The 21713-nt window shown below is 43.1% G+C and overlaps 2 protein-coding genes across 3 annotated transcripts in view; both read left to right on the top strand.

Annotated features, from left to right (window-relative positions):
* The window catches only part of SLIT3 (slit guidance ligand 3), a 536826-nt gene that overhangs the window by 488741 nt on the left and 26372 nt on the right, over positions 1–21713 (top strand). For both annotated transcript variants that reach the window (XM_049829395.1, XM_049829396.1), the window contains 4 exons: positions 5233–5326; positions 10680–10817; positions 18825–19065; positions 21447–21577. In XM_049829395.1, the coding sequence (XP_049685352.1) occupies positions 5233–5326; positions 10680–10817; positions 18825–19065; positions 21447–21577 (604 nt within the window). The remainder of the gene's footprint in view (positions 1–5232; positions 5327–10679; positions 10818–18824; positions 19066–21446; positions 21578–21713) is intronic.
* The window catches only part of PANK3 (pantothenate kinase 3), a 307492-nt gene that overhangs the window by 225307 nt on the left and 60472 nt on the right, over positions 1–21713 (top strand). The gene's annotated exons all lie outside the window — the stretch shown is intronic.

Raw genomic sequence — 21713 nt, forward strand, 5'->3', positions numbered from 1 at the left:
AAAAGCATAAAGTAACTTCTAGTTCTTTGCCTACTAAGTATTGTGGGCAGTGTTCATCAAGCAAGAGCAAACTTCATTAATAGTGCAGAAAGAGAATTCTGCTACAGTGCATTCCAGGTAATTTCTTTTATGTTTTGGTATCTAACATGGGAGCTGAGTGCATTTGCTGCTGAAGGATTTTCACCAAGTTTGTCTTTTCTTCTTTGAAAGTTGAAACAGTTTGGAAGTAAAAAACTCATTTTTTTTATTTTCTAAGATGAGCCTCAATTCTTTTTCATCAAACATCAACAACATTCCAAACTGAATTATTTTCTTGGAGGAACATCCTCTGTCTGTTCCACCCAACCATTTTTAGGTTCTGTGTTCTCCTGAAATTTCCAGTTGGCACTGACTTCTTTTTAATAACTGGAGAGAAGGGGAAAACAAAATACAAAAAACATTTCTTCCGATACAAGTTACTAGATACAAAATGAGTAATCTCTTATGAGAAAAACAGTACAGTATTTTTTATTAGCAGTAAAGAGAAGAGTTCCATTCTGACTTACCTGGCAAAGTTCAGAAAATCCCAACGTACTATTTAACCACTCAACTATATATCTTGTCCCTGTGCAGCCCGTAAAAGTTTTCTCTGTGGATAAAGGCCAAGCTTTCTTCATTCTTTCTTCACTGTAAGCACTTTCCTTTTCTCAAGTAATATTGTGAAATTCTTGACAGCATTTTTGCTTTTAGTCTTCCAGGCCCTACAAAAGTTTCTCTCACATTAAGGATGAGAATATTTTGTATGTTGCATTATCAATTATTATATGAATACTCTGAATGAGAGAACAAAGTATCACCCAACTGACATATGAAACAAAAGAAAAATAATCGAACTCATTGGTTGCAAATTGGTGGTCTAGATTGTCTTTTCAGAACTGGAGTTTTACTTACAGATAAATAAATAAAATACTATTACTACATCCAATCTCTCTTTTACTGATTAAGGGGAAATAGTGTAACTTGGATCCTGGTTTTAAAAGTCTAATGTGGCATGAAATAAATAGCTCTCATGACAGCACAGAACGGAAAAAAGAAAGGTTATTATTAAACTGTGTGTAAAAGTCATCTTTATTGCTCTATTGTTGTTTTGGCTTCGCCCTGAGATGTGTGGAAGGCTACAGAAAAGCCTAAGCATGTTTCTTGGCAGCTCTTCACAAGCAGTGAGCCCTGTGAAAAGTGCATGTGGAAAGCCCCATGAAATTCATGATTTTGCTGAAAAAATAAGACCAGGAAAATGTTGCATGACACAAAAAAAAAAAAAATGTTTTGCTGGGTTTTTTTAAAGACAACAACCAGTGCTGATGAAGGGGACAAGGGAAGCAGTTTCAAAGGGGCAGAATACCTTTTCTATTGTTTGGGGATTTTTTTCCCCCCTCTCTCTCTTTTTTTTTTAAATGCATGAGACAGCAGCAATGGCAGATCCACCTGTTAGTGTTCCACCTGTCAGTACAACGTGGTTCTAATCTGAAAGTTGCGAGGTTTTGTGGCAGATCAGACTGCCTCCTTCATCTGTCTAATGCTTCCTTCTCCTAAACAAGTACTAGTTACCAGCACATTACCACCGGCCTTAAGAAGCTTGAAATGCTGTGCCCACACAGCCTGTCTTGATAAAGGTACCCTCTTCGTATCATACCACAGTTCCACAGACCGCAGACCATTAGTGACCTAATACCTCCAACTACTACGAAAAGTAAAATCTGATGGCATAAGTGGTTTTTCTCTTGTAAATCTGACATAGTCTTAACCTGTTCTTCATTGGGGTACATTGTATGTTGATCTGTTCTCTTTGACTTTGATGAAAGAGAGTTAAGTATGCCTTGATGAAACAAAAAATGTTATTTGGGATAAAAAAAATGCTGAACTGATTAGAAAAAAATACATAGTTGTTGTTTTCCTGTCTTATATAAAAGCACTTCAGAAACCCTTGTGTACCCAAATTGGACCTCTGATTTGAGAATATATAAGAAAAAGGAAAATGGGGAGGTTGGATTGTTTTCTACATTTGGGAAAGCATAACACTGAAGTTTTCTGGGTTTTTAGCATGATCAAATATCTTCCACAAAGAGAATCAGTGCTGCTAGAAGTTGGCCTAAGATTAATGTCCGGTTTGTTTTTAGGTTCACATAGCTATCCAATGAGAAATTTGGACTAGACCTTTAATTGCTGCACAGAGAAGCAGCCCTCTGTCACTCCAAAAAAAAGAGGATCAGATTTTTCCTCTGATACTGACATTAAAGCAGCCAATGAATATTGCACTCTCAGGTCTGAGGGCAGATTTTTTGGCCCAGCTATTTTCTGAGCAGATAAAATATGTGAAAGTCTTTGTGTAGCTGGTGCCTTGAGTTTGCTTTTCAGAAAGTGTTTTATTTCCCTGGCATGCTTTCTGCAACATCTACTGAACATTGGTGGAGCCTGAAATAATGTATCAAGAAGAATTTTCTTCCTGAGATGAGGCTGTTCTAGTTGCAAGGCATTCCCCAGTGAGCTCCCTAATGAGTGATAGATGGGAAAAATAACAGGAAGAATCCTTAAATGTTCCAAGTTTTGCATGAAAAATGAGAAATTTTTTTGGATCCTATGTTTGGTACCTAGCCTAGAATTCTCCTACATTTTGATAGTGGTGCCTTCAGAATGACACAGTGAGTCATAATATTTGACATTTGGGGAGATTTTTACTGGATCTCTAAGCACTTGTCAAGGCTGTTGAGAAGAATACTTTAAGAATAATTATGATTTCCTTTGAGAGTTTATGAAACTGTTCTTATTTTTTTAAAACCTGTTTCCTTTTCTTCAAAACAAACAAACAAAAAAATACATAGAAACTTCAAAGGCATGTATTGACCATTTTTAGTGAAATTATAGTTGAAGGCATCCATCCACAATGTATTCTGTTATTAAATGGTCTTCCAAAAATATTTCCAGCTTTAGATCATTGAGTTCTTTTAATGTCACCAGCCGGTTACTTTTTTTTCATGTCTATTTTCACATAAGATTTGTAGCGCACAAGGGACATGAGGAACACCAAGACGATGAACTGGCAGCTGTCCAGGCATCGTAGCAAGTTCTGACCTGCTCTTGTTCATGTCTGCCCAAAGGCCGAGGGAGTCACTTTGCTTGTTAGTATTTGGGAAGGTTGGTGGGCTGTGGATTTAGGGATTGCTTAGTAAGCAGAGCTATCTCCAGTTCTGCCACCTCAAAAATGTGTTAATAGCTGTCCCTGATGACAACTGTGTTCATATTTGTAAGACTTGAAGGTCTCTAGTTGCTTTTGAGGAATAACAAAGTACTATGGCAAACCTCAAGTCCAGTGAATGATCGGTTTCCCTGGTTCCCATGGATTTGCAGCATTCAAGTTCATTGGCAGTCCCCCTTCCTGAGCTGGATACATTCATTACATTTGCCCAAGATTTGCCCAGGGCTGTAAAAAGACTTGGTAGTATTTAATAGTGGTGGCTTCTTGGGATTCCTTGGCTCCAGATGGAATTGGTTGTCTTTTAACTGATACTATGAACAATAAACTGTCCACCACAGATTGCCATACCAGACTTCTCCGGTATTGCCAAACCCAGCCCACTAAAAGTCATGAGGGTATGTAGGGCACATGAATGCAGGGTGTATGCTGATAGTACCCTCTCTCATGCCTCCAGGGCTTGTATTCTTGCTCCACTTTCTCAGGCTTGACAACTCTCAAAAGTAGATATATTAGACATTCCATGTTTGAAAAAAAAATTGCTTAATTTTTGCAAATACTTATTATACTTCTATTCCAATATGAAGAATCAAATAAAGAGCTATGCAAGTTGTACTGTAGGGAGGCTGGAGATGTGGGAGAAATAACCTGAAGGCGTGAGCTGGGGGTGTTAACAGCTTAAACCATGCTTGTCACCACCAAAGTCATCCTCAAAATTGTGCACTTAGTCATCCCTGCCAGGTCACAAGACTGATAAATGATGGATGGTTCTGATTTGCATTTTCCATCTGAATTTTGATCTTTGTGATTTGCTTGGCTTGTGTTTGCAAGTGTTTCTCTGTAGCCACTAGAGTCAGAAGTGTAAGGATTTTTGAAAATGGAGTTTCTACTGAGACAGGTGGAGCTGCAGCTTCATGAAAATACTGCTAAAACATTGCCAGCCCACCAGTGCCTTCCACATTATCCCTTTTCCCCACACTATCCACATGGCTTGTTGTTCATGTGATGGTACATATTGTGTATAGGCACACAAAGTATGCAAAACCTTGAAACCCTGCAGATGTGGTCTTCTGATATAGCTGCATAGGGGACTTTGGGACTGTAGCTTTTGGGGGTTTCTGTGTTGAGAGTACCTGACCTTTGCTTTTCCTGCAAGGGTTTGGGAGGTTCAGGGTAGGTTTCTGTTGGCTTCTTGGGAAGGGAAAGATTTCTGTGGTCTTTGGCTGGATCTCAAATCCTGGGGTACTGAAGTGTGACCTAATAATTTAGGACTGAGAGAAGGGTGGTATTTAAATAAACTATCTGGGTTTGAACATTCTAGAACTATTAATTATTAAAATTTATACAAATCCAGGGAAGTGCATGGCATGTAACACACCATACCTAGAAACAGCTGAGCTGAGCTCACATGTGATGGATTTTTTTCTGAAAAGACATCATCTCCTGTGAGCACAATAGAGCTAGTACTTTTCTTATAAATAGTGAATGTTTTATAATTGCATGCAGTCCTAAAGCTGGTTCCTATTATTGAGAGTCGCAGAGGTTTGGGGGGAGGGTTTGTGGGTTGTTGTTCTTTTCCAGAATGACGTCCAATCAGCTTGTTTGGCAGAGTCTTAACTACAGCTAAAATATATTTCAGTGTGAAAATGTTACGGTCTAATGAGCAACTTTGCTTTTGTGTCACTTTCTGGCTTTAATATAAGAGGTTCTGGGTCAGAAACTGCCCATTTGATCCTTAGTCTGTCTCCAAGTGGAGTTTATATGTCAGTACTTTTCATACCAGCCTTTCAAATTCATATGATAGAAACAGTTCAGTCACTGTAGGTCAAAGGAGCCCGATCTAATGAAGTCTCACATGCCCTCACAAGCAATACTGTCGCTTCCTGCTGAACTACTGAGCTGTCTCCATTTAGGGAGATTTGCCATCCCTGAACATCATGGTTGGAGCTGCTTCAGGATTGTCCAAGTTGTGTTACAGCTTTATCGCTTTTCTTTTGCCTCAGGTGAACTGTGTGATGAGGTGATCAACCACTGTGTTCCTGATCTAAATCCATGCCAACATGAGTCCAAATGTGTTCCCCTTGACAAAGGAACCAGGTAAGTGTGTGTGCATGTTGGTCTCCACACACTGGGCGGATCCATCCATTGGCTTGACTAGGGTTGAACTGGCAACGAGTTTGGGGTAAAAATCATCAAAATTAATGCAAATAGTGCAAGACTATATATACTTCAGACCATACTTTTCTAGCTTTCTGTGTTTTCCTTGAAAATAATGGATTTTTAGAGCAGAAAAATTATTCTGGAATAGAGCATGGCAAAAGGAGTACTTCTGGAAGAGTTACTGCAAAGTATCTTATCCTGCATTCAGAAACTAAGGACAGTTTCCTTATGTGTTCCTTAGGGCATCCATCAATTCAAGCACCATAACAGGAGCCTTAACAGATGTAACTCAGCTCTCCTCAGCCCACGCTGGCTCAGTGTTTAAAATCCAGTCTCCATTCTAACTACTGAGAAGGGAAAGATAAACTTTTGGCTAGAGCATAAAGCTGCAGATCAGGAGTTTTCCTTTGTATTCCCACTTTAGCTGTTGTCTTCCAGGATGGCTGGCAGTCTTGGGGTGCACTGGCAAAGGCCAGCCTTGACCACAGTGGGGCTCCTCTCCCCACACTTCCTTACCTGGGCAGCAGCAGCAAACAGCTGAACTGGATGGCTCTCACTCGAGAGCTGCTTTCTTCTGTTGGCTACAGAGGCGAGCCTTGCTCGGCTCATGTTAGATTTTGTGAAGTCTATCTTTGCATTTGCATATTGGGAATGACACTGACTGTTTCACAGGGTCAAAATAAAGCCTTGTGTTTTAAATGGCAGTAAAACATCTGGAGATTTGGGGGGTGGGGTGTTTTGAGAGGTGCATAGTAGCAGTGTTCATCACTTGTCTGAAGAGGGAATTTCAGAGCAATTTAGCAAATAGAGACAGTCAATTGAAAAGTCAAGCTCTATGGAAAGCTTGTCAAGAAAAGATCTTTAAATCAAAGAAGTGAGGAAGACAAATGAGAGTTCAGTGCAATGTGAGCTGCGTTCTGCACTTTCCCCTTACGCTGTTTTCACGGCCGCAATGCAATCCTGGGTGCTCACTGATTCCCTCCTGGGAGGGAGGGCTGGGATTTTGGCAAGGGACGCCCTGGCCCAGCACACCCAGCGTGTCACAGGGGAGAGACAGTAGCACTCTTTGGTCTAGCTGGTAACTTGCAGGTGGGGTCAGATTGTGTCCTGTGACGCAACTGGCATGTCAGAATAGTCTAATACACAGAGCATTTCAGGATAGTTAAAAGGAAGTGAACCAAAATTTTAGAGATGCTGGCTATCTCAAGGGCAGCTCAGTCTGTGCTAGACAGTCAATCTGTACAACTCAAGCCTTTCTTTTGGGTGAAAAATCTGCAGACAGAAATGTTTCCAACTCTTCAGGAAGATGAAACTATTAAATGATTAGGACAGTTCCTGAAATGGTACACAGGGGCTGGATAAGGAGGTGTGTACCAGTACATAAATAGTCTCTGATGTTCCTTCCAGTTTTCATTCCTAGTTAATCCATCATTCAGCTAATCCAGTAGCTACATCGTGTTACGAGGCAAAGGCTTGAAACTCAAATTACCTTATGTTGCTAGATGTATGAAGGGATAGAGACAGCTGTGATCCTGAATGGTTTTACTCTTGCTGGAAGCATTTTCATACCTGCCACCCAAATAATTTGAGTAAATAAGACACTTTTTCTTGGTTGCTTGCTAGAAAAGTGTTCTTCACAGTGAGGCCATTAACCCTTGACAGGAGCCTAAATAACTACTTGTAAGTATTTTCTACTACTGTTTGTTGCATTATTCTTCCCACTATTCATAAAATTCTACACAAAAGTCCAGTATTTCTTTACTTCTGTCCCATTTTGCTTTCTAACAGGCCAGGCATGAGAGGTGAAGGAGCCTGCCAAGCCTTGAACATAGATTTGTCCAAGTATTGCTTTTTCTTTCATACTTCAGTTGCACCAAACCATTCAGAAATGGGCTAAGAGCCCTCAGCAGCTTTTGCAGTGGTGTGTGGTTACTGCTGGGTCTCACTGAAAACCACCACCTCTGGTCCTGTGCTGTTGCTGATCCCTTGAGCAGTTTGATCTCCTGACCTGTGATATACCATACATTTAGCACATAAAGGTGCAGTATAATGCCACGTGCAGAATGAGTCAGGCTCATGCACGAGTCCTCCGCTCTGCTTACAGAAGCGGGGAATATTAATGGCAGGGTTCAGGCTTGTTCCTGAGCTGACCATCCACTTGTCAGGTTTGTGCCCTGGGCACGTGAGTAGGACACACCAGTGAAGAATATCATAGTAGCAAGGACACCACTTGATCTGTCTGTCCTGCCTTCAGCTCTAGTTGGTCTGCAACTCTGCAGAGGGAGGAAAAGATGACAAAGATAGGAAAAAAAATAGGAAGCCAATTTATTTATTGATATGGGAAGGGAATTCCATTCTGGCCCTGCAATATAAGCCATGATTCACGGCTTTAATACAATAGACATTGAGTGCATGCAGATGCAAATCCCCTCGGATAGGCCAACATTTTAAATACCACTAGACATGTTTTTAGGCTCTCTCTGATACTGGGAATGTTGCCATCACTACAAGGCTGTAGCAGAAAACAAGATTTCAACTGTACTGGTGTCAGATGGTCAGTGGGAAATGAGATAACTGATCTAATCATGTAAATTACTCTCTTACCAGGATTTGAATATGAAAGATTCTTTGCCGCCTTCTTTACTGCATCATACTTTTACTGATACTCAGTCACTTGCTGGCACTATGCAGGACAGGGATGGAACTAACAAGGCATCATTCCCTGGTGGGGGAGACCTTGGGTTTCTAGGAGGAGGCTGGGTGAGGCACTCATGTGGCTGAGTTTCTCACCTGCTATACTCCAGGCATGCATTTTTTGGTAGCTTCAGCCTAGATGTGACACATTAAGAGCTCAGAGATGACTGACCCAAAAGGAATTTTATGGTTCTAAGGGGAAAGCCAAGCTTGGAAGCAAATGGGACAATTTTAGTGTGTGTTTGGCTGCACAGAGCTCTTTGCTTTCTAAGCTAAAATTGCAGGTGGCTTTCCTCATTTCCAGCCTCCACATCTTTACTGTGCTGTTACTGTAGTAGAAGAGTAGCTTTCTGTATGCCAGAAAACAAAACAAAACAAAAATCAAAAAAATACCATTTAACACAATGAAATGACTTCTAAAAAAACAACTTCAGGAAAGGAGCATGTTTTTCCATTCACTGTATTGATCTTGGAGCATGGTATAAATATACTTTATTATTCTAAAGCTTGGAATTATTACCTGACAGCTTAAAATGCTGATTTAATGCAGCCCTGCAGAGAAAAGTGGTGGTTCTGTCATTACTGAGATAGCCAATACACATCATAAAATTGATGCATGGCAGCCCTGAATAAGGAACTGCACATCGTTCATTATTACATCACTTTATATTAGGACTGCAGGGATCAATAAAAAGCAACAGGATTAAATGCTGCCAGTTCCCCCCACAAAGTCTTTTGATTGACATTATTTGCTTGCAGGTGTGACTAAAATGTTGCCAAAAAATGTTGCCCGCTTCTTATGGTTTGGAGAAGGAACACTTTTTGCTTTCTGCTCTGTTTTGTCATCTCTGTTATGTTAATCGCAGTATTCCCTGAGCGGCCAAGGTGAAAAAAAGCAATTCAGGCATGCAGAGCTGGAACATCAACCATCCTGTGGCTGTGGAGGGTCATGATGGTGGCCTCTCCTGTAGGGGGAATGGAAAAAGAAAGTGTATCCATCTACATAATGTTATCCATCCTACAGCCCACAGATTAATAGGCTTTGCCCTATTTCCTCCTTTTTTAGCCAGTCACAAGCCATGTTTTGAGATGGAGACTGAAGGTCACGTTCTTCTTGGTGCTTGAGCTAGGTGGTTGCTGAAGCCCCGATGCTGTGACAGCCTTTCACTGCTCATTAGCACACACAGGACCTGCTGTTGCACTCTGGCAAGTGTCACCCAGCTCACTGCCTTGCCCTGACGAGCTGGGGAGTGGCCAGGAGCCAAAACACACTGTCACTCGGCACCAAATTCAGCACAATGACTGCTGCCTGGAAAGTGGAAATATCTTTCCTCATCAGCTCCCATGCATCCAGTTCCTCTGAAGAGATTTTCCACAAGGAGCCTCCTCCTGCACTTACCCCGCCAGGCTGCCGGCAGGGAGGAGGAGGAGGCCAGCGGAATGGGTCGGTGGAGCAGTAGTTTCTCTCCTGATGCCGCCTCCCTCAGCTTTATAATGTTTCTCCTCTTCCAGCTCTCGGTGGCAAGCATGCTGGGTCCAAACAAGGGCCTCTAGCAAGAGCACAGACCTGTTTTTTATTGCTGAAGTTAACTGTAGCTCTTCCCTTGTTTTGGTTGAAGTGATACGCCTTTTGTTTTCCAGATGTGCGGTAACATCCAGCTGGGAGGAGTAAAACGTGTTTTATGGACTAAAGCGTGTTCATGACTAAACATTGTCTACACTATAGATTCAAAAAGAGGCTGTTCAGCATTCCCAAAAGATCTGTTCCAAGTCAGAGACGTTGGGATGTATTTTCTCTTGTCAGGTTATAAACTTCTGCAAGGCTTATAATAGAAATGCTGATGCAGCCCTTGTACAACAAACTTGAGAATTGTCTAAAGTAAAATAAAAAGCCAGTGTCTGCAAGTTTGGGTGCATCCCATTGTGCTGCTCCTATGAATGGCATTACCCCATAGCAGCAGGTACACGCTTCGCCTGAGCGTCACCACAGGAAAGGACAGGCTTCAAAGACAACTTTCTGTGGTTGCAGCAACATTAGCTATGCCTTGCAAATGAACGGCAAACAGGTGGTCATCTCAAAACTGATGGTCTTTTTCTTTAAATTTGCTGACTTTTATGGGTTGCTTGCAGATTGCTTCCATTTGGAATGTGGAACCTTACTGCTCTCCGTGTAGCTGCGCAGGGCCAACCTCAGACACTCAGCAGTGTGCAGATATTGGCAAAATCATAGTCTGAGACATCAGAGCAACTGCCCTTGCAGAATATTGCCCTTTGCATCTGTAAGGTTAGGGAAGATGTTGTCATCGTTAGCATAACTGAGAGACCACTATACGAGTACCTTGCTCCACAAACTCGGCTGAGGAAAAGCATTAGTACGGTATTGCTTTGCTCAGCTTGAATTTAAGCAGATTGCAGAACCTCAGCTGCAGACAGGGAGGAGGGACTTGAGCATTTCTGATGGCAAGAACTGTGCTTGATGTTTCCAGGAATAATTGCTTACACCTTTCCATCTCAAAGCGGATTGGTGCTAAGCTGCCTGTGTGTGCTATTGTTGTGAATGTTGAAACAAGCTATTAACAGCAATCTTGTATTTCAGATGTGAGTGCTTGCCGGGTTACAGTGGAAAACACTGTGAAATTGATGATGACGACTGTGTGGGCCATAAGTGTCGCCATGGAGCTGTCTGTGTAGATGCAGTCAATGGCTACACCTGCGTCTGTCCTCAGGGTTTCAGGTACGTGAGAGTCAACTCTTCCCCCGGACTGTCTTCTCTACATCGTGTTGGGGCACTTTCTTTAATTGCTTTCATCCTTAGAGCTAATCAGCCTCTAGATGCGGTATTCATCTGTCTTTCCTATGTGAATGGATGGCTCAGTACTTCAAATCTTGTAGCTGAAGTAGGTCTTACTGAGTTAACTGAATACAGGGTGTTGACAATTCTTGCTTTGAAAACAGCAATTTGCCTTTTGTGCAGTGCTGCGTTAGTTTGCCTGCTTGCCCACTCCAGCCTTTCCTGATAAAACACTAGGTAATACACTCACGTAAATTATGTGGAGATAAACTCTGCATGTGCGAGAGTGAGCAAAGGATAATAAAACTACATATATGAACCCTCAGGCCTGGCTGCAAGAAAACATGAGTCTGAAGATTTTGTGCCAGTGTCTCTGTACCTGTTGGTGGATGGGCTCAGTACAATTTGGGCTGTAAATTTCCAGTCTCTGATTCTGACAGTGGCCAATATATCTGACTCCTGGAAATCTCTCTGTCTGTCAAAGATAAGTGTGCTGCTCCAAATGGATTCACTAATCATTGCCTGAGGCTGGATACTGGCTTCCTTCCAGCTAAACCTTTTCTGTGCTTGAAATACACACATGAGACAAAGAAGGAGTACCTGAAAAGATCAGTCTTGACAAAGCAGAAATTGCAGGAACACTTATAAATCATTTTCTCTGCTTTCTATCTGCAACTGTTTTCATTCTTCTTGCTTTCATCCTTGCTGGTTTTGGGGGTTTTTTCCCCTCTCAACACACGTTTTTATTGCAAAACAGACAGCCTTCCCTGAATAGGCATTGATATATAACATGATGTCAGCCCGCGGTTTCTCAGAATCAGACTTGTTATTTACAGGATATCAGATATCCACTGAATTTCAAATTCATAACCTTTTCTCCATGTTTCATTCTCCACTTCAATCCCTTTGATGGCCTTAGGGATCTTGTGAATTGGTGACTGGTAATAACAAGTGGCTGTCCCACAGTGGAATTGTTATGCTCAATGTTATCTAATTGTTCAAGTTGAGGAATGGGATTGCAAAGCCATATCTGGAGTCAAGGGTAACTCAAGCCTGTCATCAGATGGTAGTGACTGGGAGACTTCTGCTGCAGGTCCCCTGATTTTTAAGGCATGTCAGTACTAGGCAGTGATGAATGTGAGGGGGTTTTTCCCGGAAGGCAGGGTCACAGTGTTTGGCAGATGTTTTGAGTTGTGACACAGTTGAGCGGAGCAGCAAGGGTAGGTGGAAGACTGGTCTGGGTCCCTTCCTGTGTACCAAGCAGCTCTACTGGCAATTTAGGCAGTGCCCTGGGTTGGCTGATCTCACACCAAGGACTTCAAGAGCAGAACCTGGAACAGCCCAGCCCACTCCCTCACTTGAATGAGCGGCTTTCATCCCAATAAAAGTCCTCCAAGAGAGGAAACATCTTTCTACACAAAGCTCCAAAACTCAACTACTGGCTTAGACAGCACTTATCCCGCTGCCTGTCAACAGCAGAGCCAGGATTAACTTGAGGTCTCCTGTTTGCTTTCTTTTTTTCACACTAGTCCATGCCAGCTCCCTAAATTTCCTGTGCAAGATGCAAGGGAGCAAGGGTCTTTTAGGAGAACAACATCACAGTGGGCACTAACAGGCTCACTGTGCCAAGGCGGAGAGCAAGCTGGAGCCCCTTGTGTTCTCTATGCTGAACAGTCCCTGATCTTGTTTGATTTCAGGATTAAAATTCTGCTAACAAAATATGATCTGCTCATTATTCTTTTCATGACTCCAGCCTTCTGTAGTTTAAAGGCCTGCTTCTCTGAGGGGGGTTCTGATATTTTTTTTCCCTGTTAAGATTGCAATTGCAAAGATTGTGATTGATCGAGTTCAGCCGTCTGATGTTCAGGATTATAGACTCAACTGTTCAGAAAGCATGCCTCAGGTGCTGGGCTGTGCAGCAAGGAGATAACTTTGCAAGTATTTGAAGGCTGCAAGTGTTGATGAAAAGGAGAGAACACAAGGGGTGGTCTGACAACGGTAACTAGGAGACCTAAGATGATGATTAATAAAGTTTTTTGACTAAGTATCAGGAATTATTTCCCAGCAGTGAGTTTGCAGAGTGACCTCCCAGTTATCTGGAGCTCACACTGTTGTAATAAATGCATAGACCTATAACAACTTTATGGTTGTCACTATGCTGTATGTCAGAGCCACTTGGTGTCACACATTAATAAGGATGTTAAAACTTACATCCTTGCACAGTTGAACAAATGGTACTGCAGTAGTTCTTAACAATTTAAGGCCTCATATGCACAATGACACACCTCTGGTGACAGCACCAATAAGCAATAGTACCAACATGCCCACACCTGTTTTCCCATCTTAGCGTCTCCTATTCACTGTTCATGTGTAGTTGGGCTCCATGCGGCACCTCTCCTTATCACTCATACTTTCTTCCTGAAAAGTTTTCAGTGTTTTCTTCCCAAAATAACATTTTTTTACCCCCTGCAGATGAAAACATTTTTGAGAATTTGTGAGCACCATTGGATAAAACCTAACTTATCAAACCTTCCCTCTAGCAATCAGCCTCACAGTGGTGGTGGTGGTGGTGATAAATGTTGCTCTAGTGGGGACGCACACATTAAGGCTGCTGAGCTCGATAGAAAGCACTGTTCCTCCATTGTGTAGATGCTTCAGTGTTCCCCACTGGGAGAGTTTGCTGCAAGAAACTCAGCAGTGATTATTTAAATAAATGAGATTGTACCAGGCAGAATGGTCTTGGCCAAGCTATGCAAGTCAGGCTGTGCTCCACATTCCACTGCCAGGAAAATAAATAGTACTAATTATTTCTAAAAATATATTTTAAATTAAAAAAAGAAAAGGCCTTGACAGACACTGTTGCTAATGTAACTTCTAGGTGCCAGTAGCAGAACAGCTGCACTTGTAAAGCCACCCACTGAAGGGGTTTCACAGCAAGGAAGGGTTGTGCAGGAGCTGTACTAGGAGCTCAGGGAATCTTTCAGAGCAGCACGAAGCACAGACACACTGGCTTCTTGCAACATTTGCTTTCTGTTAGTGGAGGCTGTGGTAGGTCACATGGATTTTTTTTTATTATTATTATTATTATTATTATTATTATTATTATTTTTAACTTCCATGAAGTCAGAATTACATACACTGACTTTCCTTCTGCTTTCTACTTGATGCTCACAGATGAAACAAAATGATTGCCATTAGGTAGCTGGGTTAGGAGTGCTCCTTTCTGCTAGTCGCCTCCGGAAAACAATTACACCTGACGTCAGGCCAGGGGTGACAGCCATCTGTGGGGCCGACCCTAGTTTGATCCCATTGCTGCCTCTCCTGACGTGTTTGCCAGCCAGCCACAAAGCCGTGCGCTGGAGAGAGAGATCACACGCTTCATGAAACAAGGCTTTGAACAGGAAAGTGCTTCAATCTTACAGTCCACTTTAGTGCCTGGCTAGCAATGGGGATGTGGCGCTGATGTGTCCTCAGCTCAGCAGCTCTGGCTGGGTCTGACTGCTGTGCTGATAGGCAGCTACTACAGTAACTACCTTAAATTGGCAAGAATTGCTTTCTGTGTATCTGTCTTCCCATGAGGTTGTTGCTGTTTTTTTTAATATTCCCTTGTTTTCTTGGAAAGGGGAATCCAAACCATCTTTTGCTGAGTGGTGCCATGCCCCCTGAGGTGCTGCGCTCACCCTCCAGGAACAGGGCGGCCTCTGGGGGTTTGTCAAGAAGCTTCAGCAAGATGTCTCACTCAGGAAGGAAAAGTCTCTTAGTCTATAACTAATTCATAGTTTAGGTTTGTTCACAAAGAAATGTTCCCAAGAACAAATTTACTTTGAGAAACATATCAGACTGAGCAAAGACAACCATTTCCCATTGTGGTGGGTTGACCCTGGCTGGATGCCAGGGGCCCACCAAAGCTGCTCTATCACTGCCCACCTCAGCCGGACAGGGGAGAGAAGATATAACAAAAGGCTCATGGGTCGACACAAGGACAGGGAGAGATCACTCACCAACTACTGTCACAGACAAAACAGACTTGACTTGGGGAAACTATTTTAATTTATTACCAAGCGAATCAGAGCAGGATAATGAGAAATAAAACCGAATCTTAAAACACCTTCCCCCCAGCCCTCCCTTCTTCCCAGGCTTAACTTTCCTCCTGATTTTCTCTACCTCCTCCCCCTAGCAGCAGAGGGGGACAGGGAACGGGGGTTACAGTCAGTTCATCACACGTTGCTTCTGCTCCTCCTTCCTCCTCAGGGGCAGGACTCCTCACACTCTTGCCCTGCTCCAGCGTGGGGTCCCTCCCACGGGAGACAATCCTCCGCAAACTTCTCCAACGTGGGTCCTTCCCACAGGCTGCAGTCCTTCAGGCACGGACTGCTCCAGCGTGGGTCCCATGTGGGGTGACGAGTCCTGCCAGCAAACCTGCTCCAGCGTGGGCTCTTCTCTCCACAGAACCACAGGTCCTGCCTGCTCCAACACGGATTTCCCATGGGGTCACAGCCTCCTTCGGGCACCCACATGCTCTGGTGTGGGGTCCTGCATGGGCTGCAGGTGGAGATCTGCTCCACCGTGGACCTCCCCGGGCTGCAGGGGGACAGCCTGCCTCACCAGGGTCTTCCCCACGGGCTGCAGGGGAATCTCTGCTCTGGCACCTGGAGCATCTCCTCCCCCTCCCTCTGCACTGACCTGGGGGTCTGCAGGGCTGTTTCTCTTACATATTCTCATTCTTCTTTTCCACTGCAGTTTCTGTTATGCAGTTTCTGCCTTCCTAAATCTGTTATCCCAGAGGCGCTACCACTGTTGCTGATGGGCTCGGCCTTGGCCAGCGGCAGGTCTGTCTCGGAGCCAGCTGGCACTGGCTCTGTCAGACATAGGGGAAGCTTCTAGCAGCTTCTCACAGAAGCCGCCCTTGTAGCCCCCCTGCTACCAACCTGGCCACACAAACCCAATACACCCATTTGCAGTTAGTCCTCCACACTGTCCTGCCTGCCGTGCTTCCCTTTCCACTGCTGCCCACTCTACTGACCCTGTACATCTCCTCCAAATACTCCTTGGAGCAAAGTAAATGGGATTTATTGATTGCCAGCAGTATTGCCTGCCAGATTACACTTTTGAGATACATTTGTCTAAATGAATGGATTGGCTTGTCCCTATGCAAGATTATGCTCTTCTGGTAGACGATATTTACCTCTTGGCTGACAGGGAGTGGTTTGCTCCCCCACCCCAAACCCCGAATGCTGATAGTATTAGCAGCCTGTGACTATGCCCACTTACGGCACTAAGTGTCACCCGGGCAGTGGGGGGAGATAAGGGGACCCTGGTAACCACAGCTCCCTGCCCCTTACAGCGGTGAGGTAGCAATGGGGAGGCTGGCTGTGAAACATCACTCCGTCCTTGTGGTGAATAAAGGAAGTTAGGGCAATGCAGTGAGAAAAGTGTTGAAAAGCAATTTATCCTGAAAAGTACCAAGAGGCGGTTCTGGCTGAGAAGGAAACATCTGTGTGTTTGTGTCCAGGAGCCCAGCCAAGCCTGCGTGACACCAGGGCTGGAGCGGGACAGTCCCTGCTGGGTGTGCTCACAGGGCAGCGGTGAGAGGCCAGCACAGCACTCTGCTTTAGGCCTCGGAAATTCCCAGCAGTGGTTTTCACCCTCCTTGTGCTTATTCCCGTGGAACGGATTTTTGTTTGCCATACCCACATCACCACGTACAAGGCCAACATACAGATTTGGGCAAAGTTAGGAAGCTGGTTAGGGTATTCCGTGCTGGATAGCAGCTGTGGGTAAAGGAGAGCTTTTCTGGCCTTATTCCAGGTGCAAATCCCAAATGTTTGCATCTTTCAAGGCATTCTTCAAGTCTGCCTTTTGTAAAAGCAGTAATGTAAAGCCCCGTGTCTCTTTTCTCAGACATGATAGAAAAGCAGAGCAAGTCCGCTCCTTTTGATGCAGTTCAGGATTTAGCCCATACATATTTTGTTGTGTATTTCTCTCTCTTTCGCGTTTCCCAGAGGCAGACTAGAGAGTGGTGTGTATTGGGAGAACAGGGACAGGGCGAGGTTTGGGCTCTCATTCCACACAGCGCTAAAGATAGAGCTGTGGCACTCTGTGCAAAATTTCACGTGAGAAAATGTAAAAAGGAAAGCAGTCATCTCCATTTCCTCCTGCTAAAGAGGCAACAGGTTCTGGTCTCTGTGGCTAAGCAAGATTGGTCTTGAGTATGTTATGGCTGTTTTATTTGCTGTTCTTGCATATCTTGTATTGGTACTATTTACTGCAGGGTAATGGCTTGGGTTTCTGTTCTAATTGTATCTAGGAAGGTTGCCTAGAAATTCACAGAGCTTCCAAGTCTCACCTGCTTTACTGAGAGGAGTGAGGTTTTTGGCTTTTTTTTCTCTTTGCTTTTATAAGAGTGCTATTATTCCACAAAGTGCTCCCTGAATGGCAGGAAATTCCTGGTGAGACAAGAGGAATTTCACTGTTCCAGGACTGTGCTGATGGGTTATTCACTGCATGAATGGGTCTGCCACAGTCCTCTCCTGGAAAGCCCTCTGCCACCGTGCTGACGAATGCTGTGTAGCACAGAGAGGTGGTGCAGGAGCCTGAGCCCACAGCCCTCGCTGCAGCTATCCCCACGGCATTCCCTGCAGCACAGCCTGACGCACCCTCCCAACTCACTAACTACCCATTTTTCATCATTTTACTGTCTAAACATTTTCAAGCAGTCACAGAACTCAACACGAAGAGTTTACGTTCTCTCATCAGTACAGGAAGGGTTTGTTGGGTTTGGGCAGTGGCTGTAATGAGAAATTTGGGGTATAGGTGCAGGGGCATACCGTGTGCAGCCAGCCAGCGAGCCTGGTCCAGTCCCTTTGCTGTACCCATTGATTGCACAGGCCCAGTGGGTGTACTGGGCAGAGGTTTTTCATTTACTTTTTGCAGTTTAGTCCCACACGTGACATCACTTGAAAGATGACTGCAGCTTTTTGCACTTTCTCCGTTTTCTCTGCTCCTTCTATGCTGGTGTTGGTATTTCAGCATAGCTGAGTCATTCCAGCAAATAACCCATGAAGTGTGCAGCCATGCTGAATCCAAGAAGGCAGCCCGGGGACTGAGACGTTGCTGCTTCTGGGCGATGTGGCCCAAGCCTCAGAGGTCAGAGGTTCCTACATGTGGGTTTTGGTCAGCCTCTCATATAGTTAAGATTGAACCACAGCACGTTCCTCCAGATCTGAATATGATTCGAGTTTACCAGTACTCAGATCTGGTTTTTGGTTTTCAGCTACCTCTGATTCTGGGGAAGCTTCGTTTCCTTTGCATTTTTCTGATCCAGGACATTGCCAACCACGAACTCAGCTAAAATAAAGTTAATGATCCTGATGCTGTTGGAAACAACCAATTCAGGGAAGCTGCCCAGCGAATAGTGTGGTATCAGTGTGTTGCTTCTGAGTCTTTTAGCAGTTGCCCATCTGTTGATGATACACTCTCTGACATACAGTAAACCAAACGAGGAGGCTGTAAAGAACACTAAAAATAGAGGATTTCCCGCTTGCTTGCCACTTACAACAGCATAGGTGACTCAAATCACAAAGCCTAGGATGGGAAAATCTCCAGTTTGGGCTTAAATGGCTCCCAGTTTTTGCTGGGAACCTCTGCACAGCATGGCGTGGGATGGAAGCTGGTTTAGACAGACTGCTGTACTTTCCAGAGCTAGAGAACCAGTGCAAAGTGCAGTACAAATTGCTTTCAGTATTTGAACTGGCTCGTTCAGACCCGGCATGGGGATTTCTGTACAGCACTATGCTGTACAGCTTTCGCACAGTAAAGCAGGCACATGATAGCTGAATCTCAGAGCAGCTATACCACCGTAGTAGTATAATGTCAGCACCTGAAAATGTTTCCTTCCTTAAAAAAACAGTGATAATTGAGGCTGCTTTTTCTTTCCTTTACCTTCTCCAGTGGACTTTTCTGTGAAACTCCTCCACCAATGGTTCTTCTCCAGACGAGCCCATGTGATAACTACGAGTGCCAGAACGGGGCCCAGTGCATCGTCGTGCACCACGAGCCCGTCTGCCGCTGCCTTGCTGGCTTTGCTGGGCAGAAATGCGAGAAGCTCATCACGGTCAACTTTGTTGGGAAGGATTCCTATGTGGAGCTGCCATCAGCCAAAATTCGCCCTCAGGCAAACATCTCCCTCCAGGTGTGTCACACAGAACATCAGTTGCCAGCCTAGTGCTCTTCTAAGCAATAATATATATATAGGTGTATATATTTTTTCATTCTGAAGGAACAGGCTCTATTGGCCAAGATGCTGACAGAGTCAGAGTCAACTTGTGAGCCAGCTGGCTGCTCTAAAATTACTGAAGCGTTAAGGAGCAGCTAAGGCACTGCTTTACCTTTGTGGGCGCATATCCTGCCCCCAGAATCTCACCACTCTCTTATTCCCAGACTGGCAACATCACTAGAGATGGTTCAGGAAACCTCCCTGTCTTCTTACAGATTTACAGCATTGTGTTTCATCCTGTAGTAACTAGTGCTTCATATTAGAACACTTATTAAAAGAGGCTGCTCTAAATGGCCTTTCCAGACAATATTTTGCTTACTCTTTTACTATGCACGTTCAGTAGATAAAAGGCCTGGGATTTTGTTACAGTCCGGTAGTTACACCTAAATTTGTTTTGAGGTCTAAAGTTCAGAAGACAATGGAAAATAGATACCAAGGATGCCATGCCACTACTGTCATCTTTGTGGCTGTGAATCAAAGGAATTTTGGATACTTAGTCCAATATGATATTTAAGTGATTTGGAAGTTATTTGCGAACACAATCTAGTAAGCATTAAACTGTTTGGGGGTTTTTTCCCCCCTAATATCCCAAAGTAAATGAGGGAATCATTTCTCGCTGTACATGTTTTCTAATAAACGGGATGTGTGGAGCACATACATAACATGATACATCTCTTTCTTAGGCCACTCATTGTTAATCTGGACTATTTCTACGCTAGATTCACCCTGCAAATGAAGCATAACATTTCAAAAGATGTGAGAAGAAAAATCATCCCTGCATGTTTATTTTATTGCATTTATTTTCTCAGTTTGAAAAGATTGTATTCCACAGTTGGAAATCATATTGTAGACTTACTTGATGGAGTTTGGTTGTAATTAAAATACCGATGTCAAGACATGGGAAAGAAGACTGAGTTTCCACATTAGGAATAGATTTTTGAGGGGTGGTTCCTGCAAAGTTTATTCTAATGAAAAAATTCCATAATTAATATTTATATTTTCTTTAATAGCTTGAGTATACAGTTCATATGAAAATGAAGCTGATTCATTTATACTTGAAATTCCAGTTTTTCTTCAAAATCCCCTTTTATTTAATATCACAAAAGAGATTCTAAAACATGGGCACTCTAGAATATGGCTCCCCAAAGGCTCCAAATGCTATAGGTCAACTTTAAAGCTGAAAATCTGGACATTGTCTTCTTAAGTGTACAAAACACATTACATCAGCCATAGCTTGAAGAATAAAACTGATTATCACGGAAAGCACATGCAGATGACGTTCTCACTGCTTGTTTCCCAGGATGAATATTATTCTTGCATCCAGTAATTAATCACTAGTGAATTAAAATTAGAATATAACATTCATTATTAAGAACAGATAGAGGAAATCTTATTAAAAAGTGCTCAAGAAAAAAAATCTTTTAGGGGCAAAAGGGTAGTATTTAAATATATATAAATGCAAACAGATTTTTAAATTTACTGTTTAGTTTTGGCATTTAACAGCCATTATATAAAAATAAGCAAGAAATCTCAAGAAATATGTACTGTGGAAATAACAGGCAGGTTGTATCCAAAAATCCCATTTTGACTTTTTTTTCTTTTTCTTTTGTACCATAGGGATATTGGAGAGCTGGAGACTGGGAAAGCAGAGTCCTTGCTTTTTGATTCAGTGTTCAAATTTTTGTTTCTTGATGTACATCAAAGCTAGAGGGACGAGGGCTACTCTGTTCTTCCTGACTCTTTAAATGTCCCATTTGAAATCAGGATGACTCGCTAGCAACTTGGATTCAGTGAATAACTCATGGTTATGCTAGATGTGGGGACAGGTCCTTCTTTCCTTCTTTGTGTTCATAGAAAGTCCGTGAACAGATCAGCACCTGCTGAAATTTGTTTGCTTGTAGTTGTGACACACTCCTCCTACTGCCAGAGCTGATTTTCTAAATCTCCACTTCAAGCTGGGGTAGTTGCTGAGAAATAAATTAATGTGTGGCCAAAAATACAGCAACAGTCTATTGACAGGGATCAAATAAATTGCAGCTCTCACCTCCTGAAAACTAGTTCTCATTTGAAACAATGGAGCCATCCTTTAGTGAGGCCAACCTGTTTGTATATGAGCCCACTCAATGTCACCAAGACCTTTTTGTGTCTCGTGGCTCTTGCTCTCTTTGTTGCTAATATATATGATTTATTAAATCATATCTGAATTGCATATATGATTTTGGTATGATTTTTAATATAGGTTTGTATCTTTTTTAATCATTCTCAAGCAGCCTCACCTGGTTATTCATGTTTCACAGGTAGCAACGGACAAGGACAACGGCATCTTATTATACAAAGGAGACAACGATCCTTTGGCTCTGGAGTTGTACCAAGGACACGTGAGGCTCATCTATGACACACTGAATTCTCCCCCCACCACAGTATACAGGTAAATAGCTACACTTTACCAAGACAGTTGATTTCAAAAAGAGGTGGAGAGGTAGGATTTTTCTAAGAAATGTGCATTGGAGAAGGACTTTTTATTTTACTTCACTGTATCCCTTTTATGTATGTAATTAGATAAA

The sequence above is a fragment of the Accipiter gentilis genome, chromosome 26, assembly GCF_929443795.1.
Source record: "Accipiter gentilis chromosome 26, bAccGen1.1, whole genome shotgun sequence".
Taxonomy (NCBI): domain Eukaryota; kingdom Metazoa; phylum Chordata; class Aves; order Accipitriformes; family Accipitridae; genus Astur; species Astur gentilis.